Source organism: Pomacea canaliculata, linkage group LG5, assembly GCF_003073045.1.
Source record: "Pomacea canaliculata isolate SZHN2017 linkage group LG5, ASM307304v1, whole genome shotgun sequence".
NCBI classification, from domain to species: Eukaryota; Metazoa; Mollusca; class Gastropoda; order Architaenioglossa; family Ampullariidae; genus Pomacea; species Pomacea canaliculata.
Window position 1 is genome coordinate 34,198,564 of NC_037594.1, and position 16,209 is coordinate 34,214,772.

The 16,209-nt window shown below is 43.9% G+C and overlaps 1 protein-coding gene across 2 annotated transcripts; it reads left to right on the plus strand.

Annotated features, from left to right (window-relative positions):
• Positions 1–10: 10 nt before the first annotated feature.
• Positions 11–15,595, plus strand: LOC112564642 (cytochrome P450 20A1-like). Of its 2 annotated transcripts, XM_025239600.1 has the most exons (11): positions 11–147; positions 563–612; positions 1,268–1,437; positions 1,937–2,082; positions 2,566–2,733; positions 3,075–3,156; positions 9,891–10,067; positions 11,780–11,891; positions 12,392–12,503; positions 12,732–12,796; positions 13,100–15,595. In XM_025239600.1, exons 1-11 carry the CDS (start codon positions 76–78, stop codon positions 13,350–13,352), a joined length of 1,407 nt encoding a protein of 468 aa, XP_025095385.1. In that variant the 5' UTR covers positions 11–75; the 3' UTR covers positions 13,353–15,595. The 2 variants fall into 2 exon arrangements, with proteins under 2 accessions (XP_025095385.1, XP_025095386.1); XM_025239601.1 differs by lacking the exon at positions 9,891–10,067.
• The last annotated feature ends 614 nt before the right edge of the window (positions 15,596–16,209 follow it).

A 16,209-nucleotide genomic window follows, 5' to 3' on the forward strand; every position in this document is an offset into this window, starting at 1 on the left:
CTTTCTTTCATTTTATTATCACTGACTATTTTTGATTGACAGGAAGTTTCGGTAGCAGACTATGTTTTCGTCAAGATGTTAGATTTTGTGATTTTTGCCGTTACTTTCGTCGTCATCCTTTTCATATTAGTGATATGGCTTTATCCGGTATGTCATTGAGCATCGTGGTTTTAAAATTTTTAACTGGAATGATTTGGATAAGCTGTACACAAGTTTTTGTTACCATGCTGACGTGTTCTTTTTCTCAAGAAAGTACAAGAATATCAAAGATGGTGTATAAAACTAAGCAAATACATGTTCACTGTCAGCCCCTGTAAGATATTTTCATAAATAGTTTAAAGTGACATTTATAATTAAAATCAAGTATCTAAGGCATTAATAGAGCAAGACAAACATTGGAATAGTGATTCGGAGCTGACAGCTATAACTGTTATTATTTGTGCTCGTTCTTTACATTCTCTTGAAGAGGAGCAGATTATGAATGAATTAGATTACATATACTTTCAAAAGATCCCAAGTCACTGACTATTTATTAACAGCTATGATATCTTATATTTTACAGACATCCAGAAAGGTAACAACAGTTCCTGGTCTGGAACCATCAAATAAAGAGTAAGCAGTAACTTTTTCAGTTTATATATATTTTAAAGGAGCTACTGCATAGTTTTTATTTGGATAATTTGGTTATTTAAACTGAAGTCAAAAACTAATGAGTTAGGCAATCCATTTTGGGAAGAACATAACCCACTCACTCGTCTAGTACAACTATAAGACTTCACCTTTTATTATGTCAGCATGTACAACAGGTATGATATAACCTCTGTTTAAAGCTCTGCACTTGATATTAAGAATAACAGTGAAAAATATCACAGATAGCTATGATGGTTTAGTTGAGCTTAAACATAGCATTGATTGGAAAGAGCCACCTTACAAAATACCAGCACAAACCAAGACGATTTAAGTGTATCTTATTTAAAGTCATTGGTGAGATTCCATCACTTTGAGGTTGGGAAGGGAAAGGTTGCTTAGCCTTTAGCTTGTTCACACTTGTTTCTAGTTCATTATTCAACTATTTAATATGGATTTTATTTGTTCATATGACTTTGGATAAAAACAAATTGCATGTTTATGTAACTTTCATCACACATTTAGCCTCAAGGGTATTGCGAGTTACCAAATATTTTGGGTATGTAAGTAAAAATAGAAAATGTTCTTTTCTGATGGGGTGAAAAAATAACTTGTCAATTTTATTTTATTTACAATTCAGTGATGGTAATCTCAGTGACATAACACGCGCTGGAAGTCTGCATATGTTCCTGATTGACCTACATAAACAGTTTGGCCCAATAGCTTCCTTCTGGATGGGAGAGCAGCTTGTTGTTAGTATTGCTTCTCCTGAGTTGTTCAAGCAGCAAATGAGTGTGTTTGATCGGCCAGGTCAGCTCCATGTTTTAACATTTTCCACAGGCAGCTTAGTCTAAATGCTTAGTTTTGCTAGTATTATTACATTGGGCTTGAATAGACATGATTTGTGTGCGTTGGTACATGCATGTCTGTGTATGTGCATCTAAATACCAAATATGCATCAACTGTTCCTAAAATTTGCATGATTTTTCAGCAAGATTTCACTTGCTTTGTTAATCTCCCTTTGTTAACACATTTTTCCATTTTAAATTGTTATCATCATAGTATTTTAACACAGGTACTAGGTTATTTTTGCTTTCAGACTCAATTTTTCTAACTTTAATGTACACTTTTGTGAATGTAATCTTATTTCACTCTGTGGCAATACTGGTATTTTATTTATTGGTTATCCTGGATAAAATGCTTTAAAAATAATGACTTTTGTTATACCTTAACTGTTGAAAGCATTTGTTTTATTCTGAAAACTTTCTGAATTTCAGACCAGATGATATAAAAAAAACTTTTTTTGCAGGTGACCTATTTCAGATTATAGCACCTTTGTGTGGTCCTACCAGCATCCAATTTTTGAATGGTGCTGAAGGGCGTGGACGTAGACAGCTGTATGATAAAAGCTTCCTCCATGAAAATCTACATGTTTACACAGAAGGACTCCAGAAGGTACATCCAGAAATGTCTAATGTGGAGTTAATAATCTGATTTGCCCCATTTGTTTTTAAAATGTATTTGCATGTCTGATCACCCATCCTTTGAGCAATTTTGTCCTTTGTCTCCTCTGTGTAAATAATCACTACCTAGAATTATTTGTCCCTATGCCATACCAAAATTTGACATGCTGAATTTTAATACCCAGGCGAATCTGACTTCTTATGATCCCTTTCGCCACCTGGACAAGCTTATGTATGGGAATATTTGTGTTGTAGCCATTCAGAATATATATTCTTTTGGATTAAGAAAGATAATTTTTTTTTTTGTTAGCATTTTGAAAATCAAAGGATAGCTTTATCATCAGGTGCTTACAAGTACCCTTAAACCAACATTTTATTTTCTGAAAATGGTTTAAAATTACTATTTCTTTGATAAAGATACAAGTCTTTTGTTTTTTCTTTAGTTGTCATATGGGTGTTGGTATGTATGTGACAGATTTCTAAAGAGATGGTGACCAAGTGGGGCTCTTTAGTGAAGGAGGAGCACATTCCCCTACAACAGTACATGAAGGCATTTGCAACGAAGGTGGTGCTACAGTGTACTTTAGGGGCATTTTTCCTTGATGACAAAGAGGTCTTTAACTTCAAGCAGCACTTTGACAAGGTCTTCAGAATCTTTTTTCATGGGTATAATGTATTAACAACGAAAGTTTTTTTTTTAAGAGATAGTGCACAGATGCATGATTTAGACAAGCAAAAGTGTAAGAACCATACACAATAGGTGAAATATAATTTATTTTAGGACCTATCTCTCATTTATATTTTAGTTATGCTTCTTTTCAGAAGGCAGAACAGGTTTCATAACTGAATAGCTATTCATTTTTTTGTACATCTGTGTGTGTGTGTTGGTACAGCTTATTTAAAAGAATTATTGAATTCTTGTCTTCATCAGTTTCTGAAGTAATACATGAAAATATGATAAAAATAAAAGCTAATATTTTGTAGGCATGGTCTGAGCTGGAGCATCGTTTGCAAGACCCATCCATCCCACCTGAAGACAGTCCCAGAGGAAAGGCATTCAGAGAGGGTAATGATGATGACACTATAATGAGATCTCGCAGTATCCTCCAGTTTCCTCGCAGCATCCTCGCGAGATCTCGCAGCATCCCCGAGTTTCCTAGCGAGATCTCGCAGAATCCTCCAGTTTCCTCTCAGAATCCTCGCGAGATCTCGCAGCATCCCCGCGTTTCCTCGCGAGATCTCGCAGAATCCTCCAGTTTCCTCGCAAGATCTCGCAGCACCCTCGCGAGATCTCGCAGAATCCTCGCAGCATTCTCGCGAGATCTCGCAGAATCCTCACAGCATCCTCGCATTTCCTCGCAAGATCGAGCAGAATCCTCCAGTTTCCTCGCAGAATCCTTGCGAGATCTCACAGCATCCTCCAGTCTCGTAGCATCCCCGAGTTTCCTAGGGAGATCCCGCAGAATCCTCCAGTTTCCTCTCAGAATCCTCGCGAGATCTCGCAGAATCCTCGCGAGATCTCGCAGCATCCTCGCGAGATCTCGCAGCATCCTCGCAAGATCTCGCAGCATCCCCGTGTTTCCTCGCGAGATCTCACAGCATCCTCCAGTTTCCTCGCAGCATCCTCGCGTTTCCTCGCGAGATCTCGCAGCATCCTCGTGAGATCTCGCAGCAGCCTCGCGTTTCCTCGCAAGATCAAGCAGAATCCTCCAGTTTCCTCGCGAGATCTCGCAGCAGCCTCGCGAGATCTTGCAGAATATGACCTCATCAAGATGGCCGCCCCAACAGTGACTTCCGGCAAGATGGCCGGCCTATGCGACTTCCGGCGGCTGTGACGTCACGGCTCCCCAAAACCCAAATGAGGGGTGAAACGCAGCACCCTCACGTTTCCTCGCACAATCCTCGCAAGATCTCGCAGAATCCTTGCGATATCTCTCAGCATCCCCGCAGCATCCTCGCGAGATCTCGCAGCTTCCTCGCAAGATCTCGCAGCATCCCCGCAGCCTCCTTTTCTCGCTCTTCTCGCTTTTCTCGCTGTTCTCGCTCTTCTCGCTTTTCTCGCTGTTCTCGCTCTTCTCGCTGTTCTCGCTTTTCTCGCTGTTCTCGCTCTTCTCGCTCTTCTCGCACTCCTCGCAAGATCTCGCAGCATCCTCGCAGAATCCTCGCAGCATCCTCGCGTTTCCTCGCGAGATCTCGCAGCATCCTCGCGTTTCCTCGCAAGATCTCGCAGCAGCCTCGCGAGATCTCGCAGAATATGACCTCATCAAGATGGCCGCCCCCACATCCGGCAAGATGGCCGGCCTATGCGACTTCCGGCGGCTGTGACGTCACGGTTCCCCAAAATGAGGGGTGAAACGCAGCATCCTCACGTTTCCTCGCAGAATCCTCGCGGGATCTTGCAGCATCCCCGCTTTTCCTCACGAGATCTCGCAGCATCCTCGCGAGATCTCGACGCATCCCCGAGTTTCCTAGCGAGATCTCGCAGAATCCTCCAGTTTCCTCGCGAGATCTCGCAGCATCCTCGCGGGATCTTGCAGCATCCCCGCCTTTCCTCGCGAGATCTCGCAGCATCCCCGCGTTTCCTCGCGAGATCTCGCAGCATCCTCGCGAGAGCTCGCAGCATCCTCGCAGAATCCTCTCGAGATCTCGCAGCATCCTCGCGAGATCTCGCAGAATCCTCGCGAGATCTCTCAGCATCCCCGCAGCATCCTCGCGAGATCTCGCAGCTTCCTCACAAGATCTCGCAGCATCCCCGCAGCATCCTTTTCTCGATCTCGCTCTTCTCGCTGTTCTCGCTCTTCTTGCTGTTCTCGCTGTTCTCGCTGTTCTCGCTCTTCTCGCTTTTCTCGCTCTTCTCGCTCTTCTCGCTTTTCTCGCTCTTCTCGCTCTTCTTGCTGTTCTCGCTCTTCTCGCTTTTCTCGCTCTTCTCGCACTCCTCGCACTCCTCGCGAGATCTCGCAGCATCCTCGCAAGATCTCGCAGAATCCTCGCAGCATCCTCGCAGCATCCTCGCGTTTCCTCGCGAGATCTCGCAGCATCCTCGCGTTTCCTTTCGAGATCTCGCAGCAGCCTAGCGAGATCTCGCAGAATATGACCTCATCAAGATGGCCGCCCCCACATCCGGCAAGATGGCCGGCCTATGCGACTTCCTCGCGAGATCTCGCAGAATCCTCGCGAGATCTCGCAGCATCCTCGCGGGAACTTGCAGCATCCCCGCTTTTCCTCGCGAGATCTCGCAGCATCCTCGCGAGATCTCGACGCATCCCCGAGTTTCCTAGTGAGATCTCGCAGAATCCTCCAGTTTCCTCGCGAGATCTCGCAGCATCCTCGCGGGATCTTGCAGCATCCCCGCCTTTCCTCGCGAGATCTCGCAGCATCCCCGCGTTTCCTCGTGAGATCTCGCAGAATCCTCCAGTTTCCTCGCGAGATCTCGCAGTTTCCTCGCGAGATCTCTCAGCATCCCCGCAGCATCCTCGCGAGATCTCGCAGCATCCCCGCAGCATCCTTTTCTCGCTCTTCTCGCTCTTCTCGCTGTTCTCGCTCTTCTCGCTTTTCTCGCTGTTCTCGTTCTTCTCGCTGTTCCCGCTCTTCTCGCTTTTCTCGCTGTTCTCGCTCTTCTCGTTCTTCTCGCTGTTCTCGCTCTTCTCGCTGTTCTCGCTCTTCTCGCTTTTCTCGCGAGGGATCTCTTCTCGCAGCATCCTCCAGTTTCCTCGCAGCATCCTCGCGTTTCCTCGCGAGATCTCGCAGCATACTCGCGAGATCTTGCACCATCCTCGCAGAATTCTCGCGAGGTCTCGCAGTGTCCTCGCGAGATCTCGCAGCATCATTGCAGGATCTCGCAGCATCCTCGAAGAATCCTCACGAGATCTTGCAGCGTCCTCGCGAGAGCTCGCAGCATCCTCGCAGAATCCTCTCGAGATCTCGCAGCATCCTCGCGAGATCTCGCAGAATCCTCGCGAGATCTCTCAGCATCCCCGCAGCATCCTCGCGAGATCTCGCAGCTTCCTCACAAGATCTCGCAGCATCCCCGCAGCATCCTTTTCTCGATCTCGCTCTTCTCGCTGTTCTCGCTCTTCTCGCTTTTCTCGCTGTTCTCGCTGTTCTCGCTTTTCTCGCTCTTCTCGCTTTTCTCGCTCTTCTCGCTCTTCTCGCTTTTCTCGCTCTTCTCGCTTTTCTCGCTCTTCTCGCTCTTCTCGCACTCCTTGCGAGATCTCACAGCATCCTCGCGAGATCTCCCAGAATCCTCGCAGCATCCCTGCGTTTCCTCGCGAGATCTCGCAGCAGCATCGCGAGATCTCGCAAAATCCTCGCAGCATCCTCGTGAGATCTCGCAGAATCCTCGCGTTTTCCTCGCGAGATCTCGCAGCAGCCTCGCTAGATCTCACAGCGGCCTCTCGAGATCTCGCAGAATATGACCTCATCAAGATGGCCGCCCCCAGATCCGGCAAGATGGCCGGCCTATGCGACTTCCGGCGGCTGTGACGTCACGGCTCCCCAAAATGGCTACCCAAATGAGGGGTGAAACGCAGCATCCTCACGTTTCCTCACAGAATCCTCGCGAGATCTGGCAGCATCCTCGTGGGATCTCGTAGCATCCCCGCGTTTCCTCGCGAGATCTCGCAGCATCCTCGCGAGATCTCGCAGCATCCCCGAGTTTCCTAGCGAGATCTCGCAGAATCCTCCAGTTTCCTCGCAAAATCCTCGCGATGATCTCGCAGCATCCTCGCGAGATCTCTCAGCATCCTCGCGGGATCTCGCAGCATCCCCGTGTTTCCTCACGAGATCTCACAGCATCCTCCAGTTTCCTCGCAGCATCCTCGCAGTGTCCTCGCGAGATCTCGCAGAACCCTTGCGAGATCTCGCAGCACCCTCGCGAGATCTCGCAGCACCCTCGCGAGATCTCGCAGAATCCTCCAGTTTCCTCGCAAGATCTCGAAGCATCCTCGCGGGATCTCGCAGCATCCCTGCGTTTCCTCGCAAGAACTCGCAGCAGCCTCGCGAGATCTCGCAGAATCCTCGCAGCATCCTCGCTATCCTCCTACCCAAATGAGGGGTGAAACGCAGCACCCTCACGTTTCCTCGCGAGATCTCGCAGAATCCTCGCAGAATCCTTGCGCGATCTTGCAGCATCCTCGCGGGATCTCGCAGCATCCCAGCGTTTCCTCGCGAGATCTCACAGCATCCTCTAGTTTTCTCGCAGCATCCTCGCGAGATCTCGCAGCATCCCCGCGTTTCCTCGCGAGATCTCGCAGCAGCCTCCAGATCTAGCAGAATCCTCGCAGCATCCTCGCGAGATCTCGCAGAATCATCGCAGCATCCCCGCGTTTCCTCACAAATTCTTGCAGAATCCTCGCAGAATCTGCGCGAGATCTCGCAGCATCCCCGCATTTCCTCTTGAGATCTCGCAGAATCCTCCAGTTTCCTCGCGAGATCTCGCAGAATCCTCGCAAGATCTTGCAGCATCCTCGCAAGATCTCGCAGCATCCCCGCGATTCCTCGCGAGATCTCGCAGAATCCTCGCGAGATCTCTTAGAATCCTCGCGAGATCTCGAAGCATCCTCGCGAGATCTCGCAGAATATGACCTCATCAAGATGGCCGCCCCAACAGTGACTTCCGGCAAGATGGCCGGCCTATGCGACTTCCGGGGGCTGTGACGTCACGGCTCCCCGAAACGGCTACCCAAATGAGGGGTGAAACGCAGCACCCTCACGTTTCCTCGCGAGATCCCGCAGAATCCTCGCAGAATCCTCGTGAGATCTCGCAGCATCCTCGCGTTTGCTCACGCAGATCTCGCAGCATCCTCTAGTTTTCTCGCAGCATCCTCGCGAGATCTCGCAGCATCCCTGCGTTTCCTCGCGAGATCTCGCAGAATCCTCGCAGAATCCTTGCGAGATCTCGCAGCATCCTCGCGTTTCCTCGCGAGATCTCACAGCATCCTCCAGTTTCTCGCAGCATTTCCTCGCGAGATCTCGCAGCATCCTCCAGTTTCTCGCAGCATCCTCGCGAGATCTCGTAGAATCCTCGCGAGATCTCGCAGAATCCTCGCGAGATCTTGCAGAATCCTGCGAGATCTCGAAGCATCCCTGCGTTTCCTCGCGAGATCTCGCAGAATCCTCGCAGAATCCTCGCGAGATCTCGCAGAATCCTTGCAAGATCTCGCAGCATCCTCGTGGATCTCGCAGCATCCCCGTGTTTCCTCGCGAGATCTCGCAGAATCCTCGCGACTCGCAGAATCCTCGCGAGATCTCGCAGCAGCCTCGCGAGATCTCGCAGAATATGACCTCATTTCCAAATGAGCACCCTCATGTTTCCTCGCGAGATCTCCAGTTTCCTCTCAAGATCTTGCAGCAGCCTCGCGAGATCTCGCAGCAGCCTCGCGAGATCTCGCAGAATATGACCTCATCAAGATGGCCGCCCCAACAGTGACTTCCGGCAAGTTGTCCGGCCTATGCGACTTCCGGCGGCTGTGACGTCACGCTCCCCAAAACGGCTACCCAAATGAGGGGTGAAACGCAGCACACTCACGTTTCCTCGCGAGATCTCGCAGAATCCTCGCCGAATCCTAGCGAGATCTCCAGCATCCCCGCGTTTCCTCGCGAGATCTCGCAGAATCCTCGCTAGATCTCGCAGCATCCTCGCGAGATCTCACAGAATCCTTGCAAGATCTCGCAGCATCCCCACATTTCCTCGTGAGATCTCGCAGAATCCTCCAGTTTCCTCGCGAGATCTCGCAGCACCCTCGCGAAATCTCGCAGAATCTCCGAGATCTCACAGCATCCTCCAGTTTCCTCGCAGCATCCTCGCGAGATCTCGCAGCATCCCCGCGTTTCCTCGCGAGATCTCGCAGAATCCTCGCAGAATCCTCTCGAGATCTCGCAGAATCCTCGTGAGATCTCGAAGCATCCTCGCGGGATCTCACAGCATCCCTGCGTTTCCTCACGAGATCTCGCAGCAGCCTCGCGAGATCTCGCAGAGTCTCGCAGCATCCTCGCATTTCCTCGTGAGATCTTGCAGCATCCTCGCAAGATCGAGCAGAATCCTCCAGTTTCCTAGCGAGATCTTGCAGCAGCCTCGCGAGATCTCGCAGAATATGACCTCATCAAGATGGCCGCCCCCACATCCGGCAAGATGGCCGGCCTATGCGACTTCCGGCGGCTGTGACGTCACGGCTCCCCAAAACGGCTACCCAAATGAGGGGTGAAACGCGAGATCTTGCAGCATCCTCACGAGATCTCGCAGAATCCTCGCGAGATCTCGCAGCATCCTCGCGGGATCTCGCAGAAATTGGGAAATTCCCACTTCGACGGATCTTGCGAGATCTTGCAACGAGACCTCGCGCGATCTCGCACAAGATTTTTTGCAGTTGTCTCAAATTGTGTAATTCGTTTTAGCATACTTGCATGCATTCAGCTCTAAGTTATTTATCAGGTGAGGAAGATATTTTTGGTAGGCTGGATTTACAAATATAATGCAGGCATATAGAGCTCTGTGTTATTTTGGTAAGCCATTACTGTGATATCTCAAAATTTGGAATTGTTGTGTGCTGAAGAGAGAGAAGGTAGTGGAAGATTGGGGATGGCGGGGGAAGATAAAAGGCTAATGTAGAGATCGGCAACAGATGCTGGTCTAACAGAAAGTACATCAGCAAAAACTTAAAGCATGACCCCGAAAATCAGGATGCAAAGGTTTAGGTCAAAGACATAAGTAGCATAGATACTGGCTGATGGGAAATTGTAGAGAAGAGTGAGAGTGCATTGAAAGTTTGTAATTATGGTCTTGAATGATTATTTGATCATCAGCACTGAAAGGTCTTCAAGGAATTATCAAAAAAGCACTGCAGCACAGGGAGAAAAATCGACTTGCCAGCAAAGAATCTCTAATTGTGGACCATATTTTATCTGTCCACAAAGACGAGGATGCTCAGACATCAGACTGCTTGTCCTATCTTGTTTATGGTATCCCAGCAGCTGGCAGTTGTAAGTCTTCACTATTTCAACTGCTAAAACCTTACATAGTGCTACCGAGATAAATGTTAAAGCTATGTTTGACATTGTACCAGTACTTGCCTTTTGAGGTCATCTTTTGAATAGCCATATACTTTTATAGATATATCTACTCATAACCCTAATCATATTTTTAATTACCAGCTCTGTGTATCCAGTCAGTGCTATAAAGGTGCTATGAAATACCAGATTTTGTAGTCCTGGTACATTGTTGTATCAAGTTTACTCCGATTAGCTAGCTTTATTAACTGGGCTTAGCTGTTTATATTAGATGTTATTTCCCATATTCTGAACAAACCACTTTCATTTGCAAAGTCCAAGCCTTTAAACATCAACATATCTGTGGAAAGAAATAGACCAACTCCATGTACCAGTTTAGAACTGTGTTTCACATTTTTTCTCAGATGCATGGCAGTGGCTCTGGGGAACTGAGCGTATGGGTGGAGGTTACACATCAAAGTCTGTACTCTAACCTGACCACCCACACTAATATAGACAGAGGATGATAATAATCACAACATTGGCTACAGTTAAAGTAACACCCTACACAGCTCATGAGCCACCACCCCTGCTCTTCCCTGCTCCACAAGACATATATAATACTTGAGTCAAGAAAAATGGAGTTTATTATAGAACAGACAGATTAAGCACAATATTTATACATTTAAACTGGCTTTTGTAAGGGTGTCCCAATACCATGAGCTATTCATACTTCCAGAAGCTACACAGTGCTGCCATCTCTTGTTAGATCACCCATCCACTCTCACGCACAGATCCACATGCATGCATACACGCACGCACAAAGCAACATCCACTTAACTCTAAGGGTTACCACCACCCTTGCATTGCTGCTCTCCTATTTTATACGTGACATTGATCCTAAACTTGTGGCAATTCTTCCAAAATAGTTGGTGCCATACAGTTGACAAGCCCTGGTCCTCAGGCAGAAACAGCAAGTTTAGAGTAGACAGTAGACAGTCACCACACACCGGTGAACTCGCCTACTGACTGTACACCTTGTACACATCGTCACTCAATCTTCCAAGACAGTGATTACTGCTTAACTGAATTGTAGCTGCAGCACCCAGTACTAAGTGCCAAAGTGTGCAAAGCTACTAATTGTCACTGAACAAATACTACTCGGATGGGTCAGATTTTCCTGACTAGTATTTTGAAATATTCGCAAACATCCAGATTTTCTTTTTTTCTTTGTGAATAGGGAACTTTTCCAGCAGACTTTGCCATTGAACTCCTACCTCTCACAGGTAGCTGAAGTCCTGTTCTACCTCCATACTCGACAGGATAAACTCTAATATGGCTTAGAAACATACTCCCAATCTTCCATTGGTTGTAGCTTTGACGACATAGTCTTTTTTAAGGGTAAAAAAGAATTTGACCTATTTATGTACATGGGGTTAGCCGATGGCCAACATGTGGGATCTCAGTTCTCATTAAATGAAAGCAATAATTTATTTAGATTTTGAAAATTAAAAGCTGATAATGAACAGTGCGTTAGCAAGTGACTGAAAAAACATTTTGCATTTCTCTTGTAGCCTGTCGAGCCTCCGATCAGCTTTCTCTAAGTAGTCTTTATTTTTTTCCATTTTCATCATGCGCAGTTTAGTGTCGAAAGATATGCAATTCTCATGTCTTTATTAATTCATAATACTTTGTTGTTTGTGTAGTGCTGACTTGGTGCCTCTACTTTCTTGCAAGCCATCCAACCATTCAAGATAAGCTAAAGCAGGAACTCAGTGGTGCTGGTGATTTCTCTCCCAAAAGTTTGGAAAAGCTCAGGTATGAGCAGGTATCAGTATTAGATGTCTTTCTATGATATAAAAGGATTATTAGTACTTGTGTAAGTTATATGTATCACTTTTTACTTGATGTTTTAAGAGAAATATTGGTAAATGTCATATCTTGATGTTAATCAAGAGCATATTACTACCTTCTGTGATATGCTCTAGTGTAATTGTCGAAGGACTGTAGAGTGTATGAAGAGAATAAAGTTTGATATTTGTGGTACAGAACAAAACATAAATTTAGTAATGGAATAAAGCTGATCTTCATAAGCTGAATTCATTCTTTTATTTTTCAATAAATTAGCAAACTCTGGCAAATAAAAATTCATTTATTAAATGCATATTGCATAGTCAAATCATTTTAAGCTACCATGCTACTATTTAGCTTAAAGCTATTAGTCTACAGCTGATAACTAATTTGCTGGTATAAGTTGTGAGGATCTCATGTTAATTTGCATGCAAGTTAATAGAATCGTCATTCTGTGGTGTTTTCAGGTATCTGAGACAGGTCCTAGAGGAGACTTTTCGTTGTGCTGTTATAGTGCCTTGGGCTGCTAGATACCAAGATTTTGACTCGGAGCTTGGAGGTCACAAAATTTCTAAACGGGTAAAGAAATTGTGCATTTACTGTATAAACTAACTACACATTTCTTTTCTTGTGCCACCTACTGTGCTGCTTGTTGAGGCTCAAAAGCAGAATTGTAATGGAGAAATGGAATTTTGTGCACAAAAGTAGAATGACATTACAGTTTATAATCTGTGATTATTAAATATCATATTAGCATATTATAGCAAGCAAATTAAATCACTAATATAAATATTTTTTTTTGAACAGACACCTGTGGTGCATGCACTGGGAGTTGTTCTACAGGATGACAACCTTTGGCCTCTTCCTAACAAGTATGTCTACACTTTTAGAGATGGAATATCTCTGTCCTAATAACAAACACACAATGGGGTTAAACACCATTGTTAAAAACTTGTCTTTTCTTTTGAAATTATAAAAAAGCAGCAAGATCAGCTGGAAAGATTTTTTCCAGTTGCGTAGGAGGATTAGTATTAATCTGATGTTGGCTTCTCCTTGTAGATACTTTATAATATTTTAGCTCCACATACATATGAATGAGTCTTACAGTGAGGCAAACATTTTTTAAGTAGGTTTGTCCTGAAGCACTGATCCATTTTGTTTCTGTCTTTGGAAAGGTTTGACCCAGATCGCTTCTCAGTGGAAAATGGAAAAGACAGGCCAACTCTTGCATTTGCGCCGTTTGGATTTGCTGGTAAAAGACTTTGCCCTGCCAAGGACTTTGTTTATCTGGAGGCTGCTGTTCTAGTGGCATCACTTGTCAGCAAGTTTAAGGTCAGCCTGGTTGAAGGTCAGGTTGTGAACCCTGTGTATGGCTTGGTCACAAAGCCTGAGGATGAAATCTGGGTCACTGTGCAGAAAAGAAATTAAAATTTAGCTATTACGCATTTCACTGGTTATGTTTTTGAAGCAAGTTTGGCTTTGATGTGGACAACTATGGTGGACTGAGGGAGGAAATTTAAGAGGGGGAGGGGGATAGAGAAAAACCTGTCAGCCTGAGGAACCACTCAAATTCCAGGTTAAGAAGTCTAGAAGGTAAAGAAATGGGGTCTGTTACAGTGCTGTAAAGTCACACCTCTAAAATATTGTTATTTTGCATATGAAAAATAAAGATTCTTGTGCCTTGAACATGAGAGAATTGTTGAAAATGAGGAGGATTAGCATTGTTCTGGAGGTGGCTTTTACTCCTCAGAGTTTTGTGAAGATCTGCTCCCATGAGGACAAGACACTAAAATGTTTCAGAGATAACCTGCTGTAAGATATTTGGTGGGTCACTAGTGTTTAACCATATGTAAACCTTTTGCTCTATACCAGAACAAGTGCTTGTTACATTTCTTGCAAATAATAATTAACTTATGACAGATCATCTTTTAGGGCTTATATTTGCATTCTCAATTCCTATGACATCTACTTCTGTATGATATTTACTTGTTAAGCATATAAAAAGAAAATAAAAGATTTCTTAGTCTGTATATTGCTGTGAGGATTATTCATTAGGCGTGAAGATGATCATGCAAGTGTAGTCTGCTCTAGTAAACTAAATATTTATCTCATTAATAATTTTAGTTTTATTTGACAGACATCTATTATATGCATTTCTGTCTGACTCGACTATTTCAAAAATGTTTAAATGAAGTGAAAAAATTTCCAGTGAGAGCTTGCTAATTCCTCAGATTATTTATTTACAATATATGGTTTGAATTTTTGTATGGCATTTATCAGTTCTTGTAGTCATTTTAAAACTATGACCTTTCATGTTTACTTTGTAAATTCATCAAGTCTTTTGGAAACAAGAGCATTTGCTTCAGTGAAAAGGTTCATTCATGCACTGGGAGAAGAATGCTTCTTGTTCAACACCTGAAAAAAAATGTTTACAAAGGCAAGAGGTTTTAATGCAGGACATCATTTCTCTCTTTCTGTCTTACACACTGCATTTATTTCTTGGTAACATTACAGCAGTATGCAAATCTATGAACAAATATTTTATTATAATCATATTAGGTGGAATGCTAGACATTTACTATTATTGCTAATTAGCTTTTTTGCCATGGTGGGTTGATTAAAAAAAATAAAAAATTATAAGCGGATGCAAGAATGTTTGGAAATTCAGATCTACACATTACTGAGGCTAAATTTTGAGTTTGGCTATTGCCAGTGCATCTTTCACAAATGTCTGGATTATGTTAATGGGAACATGTCTTAGTAATAATCCTTATGAATCAATTTGCCTGATTTATATGAAGTGTGTCATGAGAAATGGCAATGACTAATGCTTCAGTATAATGAATGCTGTTTGTTTTTCTTATTGCCACCACTTCGTTTACTGATGACAACTTTAAAGCAAGGCCACCATGAATTTATTTACTTCTTTTCGTTTACTTTAGGATTTCTATAAGAGGATTTTTTTTGTTCATTTGTATTGTTTGCTACAGTATATATATATTTTCTTTTTTTTTGTGTGTGTGTTTCCAAATTTCATACAATTTTGGGTTTGAGTCTTGTTTATAAAATGTATACATTAATTTCTTTCTTGTTCACTTTGCTTGTATGACTGTTAAGTAATTTCTACTGCAAATTTGAAAGATACATTTTGAACATAACTACAAGCATTTAAAAAAAAAAAAGAAGATTCGCAATAAAATTGCCTACACATACAATGAAGTAAATTTATCACATTTCTTCCTCAACCATCAAACCTTTAAGAATATGATTTCTGATACTGTCAGATTTTGTATTTCTCTTCACTGCTGCATAGAAATTCAGAAGCTGTTGGTCGTGATCACTAAAGCTTTAAGAATGTGAGAAACAAAGATGAAGTGAGGTTTATGTACGCCATTTCACACACTTGCAAAGGCCCACGCAAAGACAGCAAGCGTGAGATGTGTTTGCTTTTCTGTTGCTTTGCTTTTTTTGATTCAAGAATCCTTAAACATTTGTTGGTTATTGTGAGTCTTCAAAAGGGTGCAGGTTTTCTAGTCTCATTTTTGGAATTATTTTTGTTCCTGATCATAAAACTGAAAGATAATCAGTAATATTTGAAAATGTATTTTTTTCTTTGTGGTCTTGGTGTTTGTGAATAATAATTAATGCAAATAAAGAATACCAGAAAATTCTATGAATGTTTTTGTTCACTTATATCTCCTTTTTTCATAGATTCTAATTGCAGAAGATGTTTTATATAGCAGGAGCCGCCGAGGGCTGCATCATTTTTTATTAATGGTGTTTACGAATGGGAGATTTGCTTTTGAGAATCACTAAAATTGATTTTCTCTAATTTCTCCATTTTCTCCAAGTGTTCACCTTCAGACCTGACGCAGAAGCTGTTGCCATGTAGCAGACGGTAGGCCAGTAGATCCCTTACTGTTGGAGGCCTACTCGGACCTGTGTATTGAAAACTGACCTCTTGCTCACCCATTAAACTTTGGTACCTGCATGACTGATCAGAGAAAGTGAGCTGATAAGCAAGGAACTATTCTTTTGTGTTTTAGCATCCACCCCAATTATAGACAGATTCCTTGCTGATATCATTGAAGCTTGAAACCTGTGACAGCAAAGTCACCTAAGTAAAGAAACCATGGTTGTCTTGATATCTTACTTATCTACTTCACGTAGAGTCGACGTGCGATTAGCAAGAAACGCGAGGTCCCTTTGCCACGAAATTTCTTACATCTGTGTTAATATTACTTTCTGTCATGGGTAGCCGACGGTTAACAGGCAGCAGCACAGC